Source organism: Colletes gigas, unplaced genomic scaffold (genome assembly GCF_013123115.1).
Source record: "Colletes gigas isolate AHSC1104 unplaced genomic scaffold, ASM1312311v1 Colletes_gigas_Sc00015, whole genome shotgun sequence".
Lineage (NCBI taxonomy): Eukaryota > Metazoa > Arthropoda > Insecta > Hymenoptera > Colletidae > Colletes > Colletes gigas.
In genome coordinates, this window is record NW_025106644.1 from 2,273,562 (window position 1) to 2,283,782 (window position 10,221).

The following is a 10,221-nucleotide window of genomic DNA, read 5'->3' on the forward strand; positions in this document are numbered from 1 at the left end:
AGATGCATTCAAAGGAGAGCGCTACAACGCACTCGAAGTACTGTAAACAACTGACAGTATCGCAGCAATAAATTTCTTTCACTACTAAAAAATAGTTGAACAACTATTCGAGTTCAACTCTATTTGTATCAAAATTACAGTTGTTCGAAACAAAGATGTACTGACCTTGGCGTGAGAAACAATTTTTTTTTTTTTACATCGGTTTTGAACAGAACGGTTATACTACGTATTCCTTCTACCTACTTTCCTTTTTCTTTTAATGATTACTAAACATGGAATGGAACTTTGTGATTCCAAAAAATACTTTATGGTTGTTTGTAGTGCTGCTTCTAATCCTAAATTTATACCTTATTTCCCATTTTTACTTTAGACGTCTGCAAGAACGAAAGAGTTTGTTAACGACGAGGTAAAAGAATGATTATTAACTTTTGCGAGTAACTTACCATATAAATTCCAACGATTAATCCAAAGAGCCCGATAGCAGAGCCAAAGATTTCGACTATGAGAATTTTTACAAACAGAGCGGAATTGGCTGCGTCGGAGAGAGCTGCTCCGGAACCAACAATTCCAACAGCTATACCGCAAAACAGATTAACGAGACCGACAGCTAAACCAGCTCCGAACATTAAATATCCAGCTAGCCAGTTCTGATTACGAATTTCGTCCCTTAAAGCTGGTTCGTTGTAATTAAATTCTTCCAACATTCCCGACAAAACGATGGCTGTGATCAAACCATAGATAGCAACAGCTTCGCAAAATATAACAGAAATTAAATTCTTCGTTTTGATCCTCGGTGCTTTTACACCGCCTCCGACAATGGAGACTCCGGTCGTATGAATACCTCTGAAACATTTACATTAGTTTTTTTTTTAATTTGTCGGAAGTACACGAGAGAATCGTTCGCAAGGATTAAAACTAACAACGCAGCACCAACTACGGACAAAGCAACCGCTAGTCCGATGCCAAGGGTTGCCCACATATACGGCGATGAACTTTCCAAAAACCTACAAATATTTCTTTTTTTAATATTCGTACGTTGCAAGAATTTTTTAGCAAAATTTTTCTACTCACCATGCAATGCTAACACGTTCTCCTTTTCCAGTAAATACATGGTACAATACTGCAAGGGACATTATTATTATTTAAACAAATATATATGTATTTTAGAAAAATCGAAAACATGACGATCTTTTTCGATTGACGGGTATAATTGGTTAAATTTCTTTGTAAATTGTTTTACGGCTTTTAGTTTCATTTAAAGCGAAATAAATGTTAATTAATACCTAATACTAGAATTGTAGCGGAGGCAGTGGATGCAAAAGTAGTGCCCAAAACGTATCTCATCGCGGTGTTTTTCGTTCCGTCGTTGTACACGATACTCGAGAGAAACGTTGGAATTAAAACGAATTTATATCAACGGGTCTAAAGCATACGTTGGTCACAGGTATCTGTGATATTTTAAAATAAGAACATTTCACGTAGAGATTGGAAGGAAAGCACACACACCCGTTCTTATCATGTGACGTCTGGTGCCCCTAATGGTTAAGTGATACTAGTGACATCGATCGCGGAAAAATTGTATTAAAATTCGATTTTTAAATGTCTCGAAAACGGATTCGAAATTTTGCGATTAGATCGGTGAATATATTCGTACAACGTACTCGACGTATGCTTACACAGTTTAATTCGAGAAATGAACTTTAATTTATAAATAAATCCTACAATGGTTGGATTTATAGATTCGATTTGGATATATAGATCGAATTTATTACTTTTCTTCAAAATTACCCAAAGTAACGTACATTTCACGCATCTGCGTGGAACGTAACGTTTCTTGGAAATATTCAAATGTATGCATTATATTAATTCTTTAATTTCCCGTAAAATGTAATTATATTGTAAAATGTTGAAATTGTAAGATCGTAAGGAAATGTTAGTAATTTCGTTGAACGGTATTATTTTAGAACGTGGATTCTGTTTTATCTGTCCGATTATTTTTCTTAAAGTCAAGTTTTGAAATAAAGCACAAGGTGTCCCGGAGCGAAATCTCGGGATATCTAATTTTAGAATTCGTCACAGCTCATTCGTCTCGTGTCTTGTACAGCAATAAAAGTGCGTGTGCTAATGTCAATTGCGATACAATTAATTGCAACTGCCGGGAACGAATAATGTCTATTACGAAAGGGTAAGCGAACGACCTTTATCTTTGAGACAAGATACAAAAGTACGAATTATATCTCGATCGTTCGCGAAAGGGGCGACGAAAATGATCGTAGAAACGCTTTAAATTCCACGTGCAAATATCGTTCGGAGAAAGTTATATTACTGGCCGAGGCGTGGAAATGAGAAACTATCGCGCAAACTATTTCAGTCTTCGATTAAATTACATTGGTAAATTTAGAGACCTAAAATTAAGGTTTGTCGACCAGAACCACGGCCGTGGGAGTCATGCGACGATCGTTAGATTGCTATGTATAACAGACGCTTGGAAATCAACCGAATATTCAATTATTAATCTCCTGTTTTATTGTATAATTCTGTTTTATCGACCGTAAAATTGTCTTACTGTATAATTCTGTTTTATCGACTGTAAAATTGCCTTGCTGTATAATCCTGTTTTATCGACTGTAAAATTGTTTATCATTTTTAATAAAAGAATAACAGACCATAATTTGAGAATTTTACGCAAATATGTCCGTTGTTTTCGGTGATGCAAGAAAGTAACGAAGGCACATATTGTTTACATGACACTGTTTTATCATCGTAGTAGAATACATTCCCAGAGTTTGTTCCCAAACTTTAACAGTACATACCCACGCATATAACGTTACAGATGTGTGAATTATTCGCAGATGCGTCAAGTTCAGCGAGTTTCTGAAGACGGTTTACGACGTCGCGACGACAGATCCGTTCGCTAGCCGTTTCAAAGCGTTGTCCACGAACGGCGACAGAGAAGGAATGATAAAGATCCTCATGGACGTACCGTACATAAAGAGCGTAAGAATTGTCGGGTCGTGCACGGGTAAGGATGACGTTAAAGCGTCAGAGATTTATGGCAAGTGTCGAGTGGTCGAGAATGGAGTTACGCGATACGACGAAGGTAGAATTAGCGATCTCACGGAAACACTGTTTACGGCCAGCGTGAGTAGTAGATTGTTCCTGGATGCGCTTTTAGATTGCGCACGACACTGGTACGAGTCGAAGGCTTACGCGAGATGCCTGAGGTACTGCGAGTGCATGCTTGCGCTTCCCGCGAATTTTTACAATAAGACCGCCGACAGCACGAACGATTTCTTGGAACGTAGAAAAGCGTGCTTGAGTTTAGAGAGCGAGTGCAAGAAACGGTTGAAAGCGTCGTCCTCTCGGGACAGGAAAGCGCGCAGGAAACGCAATTCCGGTAGGAGCACGTCCCTGGAGAACGCATTTGCAGGGGATCATGGTAGCACGCCAGACGTCGACGGGAAACAGCACGCCGTTCTTAAGAGTTGCTCCGACGCTGTGGCCTTGAAATTCGTTGACAAAAGGGGCAGATGCTTGGTAGCCACCAGGAACATCGAAGCAGGAACAGTTCTTATCGTTGAACCACCGTTTGCTTTCAGCACGAACAAAGAGGCGTTCGGCAGGAATTGCTTGCACTGTCACGTCACCTTCAAACTGGACACCGTCGTCAAGATTCCCTGTTACTATTGTCGAACGGTTAGTTATTGCGAATAGATCTCAATCGGTACTAGGGACGGGCATATTCAGATAAAAAGTATTAAGGTACTTAACTCTTTGGGGCACGCTGGGATTACAAGCATCCCACCTATTCGATGCACCGTAATGCATGGTGGGACATTTTTAGTCAGAAATATCTGCATGCGCACAGGTTTATATTTCGTCTTGTTTACGTAAAGCAGTATTCACTCGAGTTGGCAACATTCAACGTGCCAATACAAGTTCATCGATTGTTGCAAGCGGAAGGTTTATTGCGACAATCTCTTTCTCCTGGTTTTTCTATTTCTTTATGCTTTTATGTGATACCTTTATTAATAAAAATATACCAATTCTGTTTAACTTAAAATGCAATAAAATTTCTACGCAACATGGGTCTATTTTATTATCTGAAATCCTGTGCCGCAAAGAGTTAACCTTTTACTTGTACGTGTATTCAATGCACTCGAGAAGCTCTTCAAACTTTAATGAACAATGAAATCAGTAAGTACTTACAAAATCGATTTATATCAAATATCACACTAATATACATACAACTATTGACATGTTTAAATTATCAAATAATCCTGCGCTTACTATTGACTATGGAACGTTAATATGACGGTACTGCACATCTAACGAATGAGATTACACTACAAACGGAAATTAACGAGACATTCGTCGCGTCGAGTACAAAAGTACCATTCTTCCGCGAGAAGAAGGCACAGAATGTTTACATCCCCACTCCTGTTGCACTCACGCTATTCGAGAACGGTGACAGCCAATCAGCGGACTGCAGCGAGAGTGGGGATGTAAACACGCTGCCTGCACGGCAGTCTGCGCCTTCCACTCGCGGAAGGACGATGTATGTTTACTCGTCCCTGCTTCCAACTACGATATTTACCTTTCTACTCCTGAAACACGAACCTCTTGTACTTTTTACAGGTGTCTTTCTGTTCGGAAAAGTGTCGCAAAGAAGCATGGCACACGTATCACCGATACGAGTGTTCCGTGTTCGACGTTTTTCACGAGGATGGTCCCGAGCAAACGCAACGACACACATCGCACTTGTTACTGGCTTACAGGATGACAATCGTAGGGTCCTTATCGTCGAACACTGGAAAAACAAATAACAATAACAACACGGAAGAGAACGATGTTCCGTTTCTAAACGACAATTTCCTACGGTACCGCGCAACCAGCGCGAAAAACGAGCGCAGCGATTTAGGGACAAGCGAGGCGTACAACTCCGGCGATTATCGCACCGTGTTGGAGATGGAGACTCATTGCGCGACTCTGGAACCAAACGTGAACCTTATTCGCGCTATCGAGGCGATCTTTTTATCAAAATGCTTTACTTTCGCCTTGAGTAAATTGGACATTGTTTGCTTGAAGGAAACTCTCCTCTCGTTGGCTGTAGCGACGATGCATCATTTACAGGCGATCAATTGCAACGCTTACGAGATCGTGGAGAACGTGTACGACAAGGGAACTCATGTTTGGGAACCGAGACACGTTGGCGGGGCCATTTATCCTTCGGTCAGCCTCGTGAATCACAGCTGCTATCCGAACGTCGTTCGCCATAGTTATCCATCAGGTAAACAAAAAAAAACGAGTCCACACGTTCTATAAATGTCAGCCAAGGTACGACGTTTAAATGTGAATAATTTTCGCAGGAACGGTCGTGGTTAGAGCGTTACGCTTTATCGGCAAGGACACCGAGATTCTTGATTGCTACGGGCCACATTTTCTCAGCGAGAGCAAATTACAGAGACGCGAGTATTTGTGGAAAAAGTATCGTTTTCTTTGCGCATGCGAAGCTTGCACGCAGAACTGGCAGTATCCGTTACCTGAAACAATGAATTATAACTGCAGAGCATGTTCGGGAATGATCGGCGCGCTTGCTTTGAACGAAAATGATACACGTAACGTGTCCCAATGCCTCAAGTGTGACGAGAGAATCGATTGGAGAAAATTGAACGGTCAGTTGCGTAAATCCATCGACAAACGATCGAACGCGATATCGAAGATGTACGAAGGCCGTTATGCAGAGGCTCTGATACAGTTGCTCGAGCATATACACTTTATTGAAAAGTATTTCACTGCGCCCAACATCGAGACTATCAAAACACAGCAATGTATCATTCAATGTTACAATCAATTCGGCTGTACCTCCCAACAATAATAAGTTAACAATGCGTTTTCGTATCTATATGTATATATATATATATGTATATCAGTACATGGCTTGGGATTTATATCACAAAGTATTAAAAGAAATATTTTTTTTTTTTTTACGATAACTTTTTGTATTAAATGCAATGCATTTTTCGACTCCTGCAAGGCAGTGCTGTGCAAAATGTTACAAAAAATTACGAACTGCCCTGTATTCACGACCCTTGTTCTTACAGTATACAATTGTCGATGGCTCTTGGTTTTTTACACTTTACAAATTGTCGAAAAAGTTGGTGTCCCCGATGTAAAGAAAATTAGAACATAAATTTAACAAGGCTTCTAAAATGAAATGAAATAAAATTATGGCATCAAGCACCATTGGTATTACTGGCAATACTTCAGTTTCTTAATAACGACATTCCCTGTAAATGCACGTGCTACGATACCGTTGTTCTTTTTGCGCTTATAAACGTGTAACTAAAAGAAAATGCGTAAAACCTTAAAAGTAATTGTAGCTGTAGACACTGCTTGCATGAAAAATAAAAATTATATACAGTGGTTCGACGTACGCGTTATCATTCATCGATTTATCTAACAAAAATGCCAAACTGTCTATGTTGAACTAGAACGCGACGGTGTGGACAGGTAGTGTACAAGTTCAGTTACCACATGTGTGTTTCTCGAATTTCGCTAATAATGTGACCAGCATGAGTCAGTGCCTGAAACAGAAAACACGTATGTATGTATACATCGATAATTACGCAAAATGGAACGACGTGGTTTACGTAGACGTACCTTCAGCATGTCTGCTGCTTCCTTGCGTCTAACAGCAACGTGCTCACTCTCGTTCAATAGCTGCTGAGCGTAATCCGCCTTATACAAATGAGTCACGAGCTCGCTTTGTAAATTATCTTTTACATAGTTGACTAGAAAATACATTACAGCTTTTGGTACACTGTCTTTTATAGATTTTCGTACGATATAAAAGTATGATTTTATTAGTCTCTCTGGAACATGAAACGTTTATATAAGCGAAGATAATAAAATATTAAGCACGAATTACGAATTACGAATTACGAATTCGCTTCTTATTCGTACCAATAACATCACAGTCTCGTTCTTCTCGTTCGTTGAGCTTTCGAGGTGTTAGCATCGGTACCTCCGGAAGCAGGTTTATCGATTTCTGTTGCGGAGTTTTCTGTATTTCAATCGTTGGAATTGTGTTAGGGGAGGAACCGTCGATCGAATTGCTCATCGAATCGGTTCTATCCTGAGGCAATAAATTACTTAACCAATGATTCTGATGGCCCTGTTGCTCCTTACTCTGCTCGGAAAAAGTTGGCAGTTCATCTTGACTGTTAACTGACTTTACACTCTGTCAGGGATACGTTAAGTGTTTAATTACGTGGCACTCTCGATACAGAAATGCAGGCATTCGTTATATCATCTTGTCGATTAAACATAAAATGTTCGATCTTATCGTTTACAAGGGTACAATAAGGTAAACCATTAGTCACTGCCGCGAGAAGAAGGCCCAGCGTGTTTACATCCTCACTCCTGTTGCTGAGATGTAAATACGCAGTGTCTTCTTCTCGCCGAAAGGGCGATACATACAAAGTGCTCGGAAGTAATTTTACATACTTTTCATAAATACTTACCCCTGTGTCGTTTTGAATTATAGTACTTGACGCGCTCGAGGATGAACCCAGCTTTTTATTTCGTTTAAGATTATCCGTGTCGTTCGATAGCAAAGACGACGCAAGAGCAGCGTCTTTATGAAAATCTGGATGCTTGGTATTGATATACGCTAATTCTATGGCGACCAAATTTTCAACCATGGTATTAGTAGGCGGAAGACGCCGTCGTAACAAGTGCGTAACAACGTCGACGATGCGCTCGTGCAACTTTGGGAAACGTAACATCTCGTGTTGCACCTCGGTGCCGCAGTGCAGTATAATTCTTTGCATTTCCTCGTGGACGAGTTCCACGCACCGTAAAGATGGTTCCTCGAGTCTTCGAATTTGTCGTTTGACCAGCAACTCGAACGAGACTTCCGGTATAAATAGAGCAGGTCTTGGCCCAGTCGCGTTTCGTATGGCCGTTAGAACGTCCAATTTCGTCAGACCGGCCAGCGGATGAATGGAGTCGAGCCTTCGACCGAATGTTTCGTGAAAAATGTAACAGATCCGTGCACCGCCGCACAACTCCGTCGTTCCTATATTCCTAGCCGTTCCCTCGATCGTTGAGCAATAGCTGCTTGCAAATTTCGTAATGATTTGCAGCAATGTTTGCGTCTTGTCGCTCACGTCGTCGCCGAACGAGGAAAGCAGTGTTTGAAATTGCGAGACCATCACATTTACTCTCGCCTGTTTTCAAAAAATATAAGTTCTACCAAATTATGCCCGTCTTAGTCCTTTCTAGTTACGGTAACGGTGAATTTTTAGTATTCGTGAACAACATTATTACCTTTAACTCTGGTAGGCAATCTCTGATGTGAGTCATAAGTAAACGGTTCAATGTTTTGGCTAGATAAGGGGTTCCGTTTCTGTTCGCTAACGTAGGATACTTGCGTTGTAAAAATGCAGCCTCGTCCTTCAATGAATCTTTAATACTTTTATTATTCATTATATCTTGCTGAGAACGATTAACTACGCCAATAATTCCTAATTTTACAGGAATTACTCTACCACATAATATATCTATGGCATCGGTACCTAGAACAATATTTGATACAGTGATTTTGTCGATCCGTCCTGGTAAAATAGAAATTTAAAAGGATAGTGTACCAGCATCCATTAGATCTAATTTAGTTACGACGGCTAAAGTACGCCTGCCTTCTGGATCTACATCCTTGCTAAGTTTTAAGCTTTCGCTCGTAGCCATGTCCGTGTTGGCAGTGACGACAGCTAATATAATAGAGTTAGGATTACATATGTACTTTAATACAAGTTGGCGTATTTGGCTTTCGATATCTTCAGGTTGGTCGCCGACTGGCACCTTTGTGATACCAGGAAGATCTATGAGCGTGAGATTAACAACAGACGTCGAATATATCTTCAAATTGATTGGTTCTGGACAAATCCCTTTGTTGGTTCCAGCCATGCGCTCTGTTTCCAATTCAATTTCTCTACAAATATCATTGAAGTCTCTGTAAATTTTATTTTTCGCGTGTAAAAATGTACCCCACTCGTTCATATCGCACGTTCCGTTCTCTGCGTTTCTATTTTCGTCTACCACATCTATAGGCGAATAGATAAGTTGCAGTACTAAAGGACGTCGAGTAACTATACCGGTGCCGCGTGGTAAAAAAGATCGTCCAACCAGGCTTTCGATTAAAGATGACTTTCCCGAACTCTGAAAAGAATATTAATATATGTATTTAACGTTGCATTGAAAGTATTCTGTAGAAATTATAAAAAATTGATTTTTCTCTATTCTTTTAGAGCACAAAGAATGTTGTACGATTCATAATATAAAACTTAAAGATTTAATATATAAATTAGCTTAATTTACTGATCCGTTCGACCAGGCGTTTAGTTATTCGAAGAGAAAATATTTTTATTGAAATTGTAATTACGATAGGGTCACATGAATCTATTATCTTTCGTAATTTAAAAAATACCAACTGACCTGTGCGCCAAGTACGACGATCTGAGGTAATTGTATAGCATCTGAACCGAGAGTGTTAAATACATCTTGTAATTTATTTATTACTGGTATTAAAGCTTCCATTGTAGAAGAATAAGCACAAGGTGAATCGATCGGGACGATTACGCGGTAAGAGCCGGTGGAGAATGCCTTTTTGTTACAGACGTTCTTTTAATCACATACGACGTTGACAGCGAGAAATCCTTTTCTAAAAAATTCCCGATTCTATTGTAAACGTTACCGATTTCTGTAGCGACTTTCGAACTGCTAAAATTTCCGTTACAAATCACTGCAACAAATTTACACCTGCTTCTCGATCCGCACGCGTGCGCATGTCACGCCAGTGTGGCCAGATCTGGCGTAATCGAGTGCAGCGACGTCGACGTTAGTAACGACGAACTTCCTTAGTGTCTAACGGACTGGCGGGGATGGCAGACGTATACTGCCGCACGGGCCACGTGTACGTGAGCTCGTCACTTCGCGCAACCTCGGGAAATTGATAAAGAACGCTGGTGTGAGCCTCTCCTTTTTGCTCTTGTAAAATACACGAAGATGCTAGGAATATTATTATAAGGAATTATAAACGTAACCTCAAAAAACGTAATAAGTTGAATGTATGATTAAATGATGACTGATACAGCAGATCACGTACACGTGACAGTGGCGAACGACTACTAGCTTGCAAAGTCACGTATACGTGACAGC

General features: G+C 40.2%; 3 protein-coding genes across 7 annotated transcripts; 1 reads left to right on the forward strand and 2 right to left on the reverse strand.

The window, feature by feature from the left end:
* Positions 1 to 80: 80 nt before the first annotated feature.
* Positions 81 to 1,629, reverse strand: LOC122400013 (V-type proton ATPase 21 kDa proteolipid subunit). Its single transcript, XM_043401175.1, has 5 exons — positions 1,284 to 1,629; positions 1,072 to 1,120; positions 921 to 1,004; positions 444 to 843; positions 81 to 374 (listed from the first exon to the last, which is right to left on the reverse strand). Exons 1-5 carry the CDS (start codon positions 1,342 to 1,344, stop codon positions 342 to 344), a joined length of 627 nt encoding a protein of 208 aa, XP_043257110.1. The 5' UTR covers positions 1,345 to 1,629; the 3' UTR covers positions 81 to 341.
* A 476-nt stretch (positions 1,630 to 2,105) lies between these two features.
* On the forward strand, positions 2,106 to 5,918 carry LOC122399815 (SET and MYND domain-containing protein 4-like). 2 transcript variants are annotated; one of them, XM_043400791.1, is made up of 5 exons: positions 2,106 to 2,185; positions 2,853 to 3,696; positions 4,639 to 5,290; positions 5,370 to 5,487; positions 5,569 to 5,918. In XM_043400791.1, the coding sequence occupies exons 1-5, from the start codon at positions 2,169 to 2,171 to the stop codon at positions 5,876 to 5,878; spliced, it is 1,941 nt and encodes a 646-aa protein (XP_043256726.1). In that variant the 5' UTR covers positions 2,106 to 2,168; the 3' UTR covers positions 5,879 to 5,918. The 2 variants fall into 2 exon arrangements, with proteins under 2 accessions (XP_043256726.1, XP_043256725.1); XM_043400790.1 differs by having other exon boundaries at positions 5,370 to 5,918.
* LOC122399814 (dynamin-1-like protein) lies at positions 5,488 to 9,842 on the reverse strand. 4 transcript variants are annotated; one of them, XM_043400785.1, is made up of 8 exons: positions 9,499 to 9,842; positions 8,655 to 9,222; positions 8,335 to 8,582; positions 7,527 to 8,234; positions 6,967 to 7,243; positions 6,664 to 6,875; positions 6,478 to 6,587; positions 5,488 to 5,543 (listed from the first exon to the last, which is right to left on the reverse strand). In XM_043400785.1, the coding sequence occupies exons 1-7, from the start codon at positions 9,598 to 9,600 to the stop codon at positions 6,531 to 6,533; spliced, it is 2,172 nt and encodes a 723-aa protein (XP_043256720.1). In that variant the 5' UTR covers positions 9,601 to 9,842; the 3' UTR covers positions 5,488 to 5,543; positions 6,478 to 6,530. The 4 variants fall into 4 exon arrangements, with proteins under 4 accessions (XP_043256720.1, XP_043256724.1, XP_043256721.1 ...); XM_043400789.1 differs by lacking the exon at positions 5,488 to 5,543 and having other exon boundaries at positions 6,481 to 6,587; positions 6,967 to 7,192; XM_043400786.1 differs by lacking the exon at positions 5,488 to 5,543 and having other exon boundaries at positions 6,481 to 6,587; positions 6,967 to 7,241; positions 7,510 to 8,234.
* Positions 9,843 to 10,221: the final 379 nt, after the last annotated feature.

Excerpts from the sequence above, each read along its gene's own strand:
- LOC122399814 (XM_043400786.1), bottom strand. The coding sequence starts at position 9,600 with ATGGAAGCTTTAATACCAGTAATAAATAAATTACAAGATGTATTTAAC. Across the intron at positions 8,235-8,334 it reads ATTGCCTACCAGAGTTAAAG|GCGAGAGTAAATGTGATGGT; the intron begins GTAATAATGTTG and ends TTTTGAAAACAG. Across the intron at positions 6,876-6,966 it reads ACGAGACTGTGATGTTATTG|AGAGACTAATAAAATCATAC; the intron begins GTACGAATAAGA and ends TTCATGTTCCAG.
- LOC122399815 (XM_043400790.1), top strand. Across the intron at positions 3,697-4,638 it reads CCTGTTACTATTGTCGAACG|GTGTCTTTCTGTTCGGAAAA; the intron begins GTTAGTTATTGC and ends TACTTTTTACAG. Across the intron at positions 5,291-5,369 it reads TCGCCATAGTTATCCATCAG|GAACGGTCGTGGTTAGAGCG; the intron begins GTAAACAAAAAA and ends TAATTTTCGCAG.
- LOC122400013 (XM_043401175.1), bottom strand. The coding sequence starts at position 1,344 with ATGAGATACGTTTTGGGCACTACTTTTGCATCCACTGCCTCCGCTACA. Across the intron at positions 1,121-1,283 it reads CGCTACAATTCTAGTATTAG|TATTGTACCATGTATTTACT; the intron begins GTATTAATTAAC and ends TGTCCCTTGCAG. Across the intron at positions 1,005-1,071 it reads GAACGTGTTAGCATTGCATG|GTTTTTGGAAAGTTCATCGC; the intron begins GTGAGTAGAAAA and ends AAATATTTGTAG.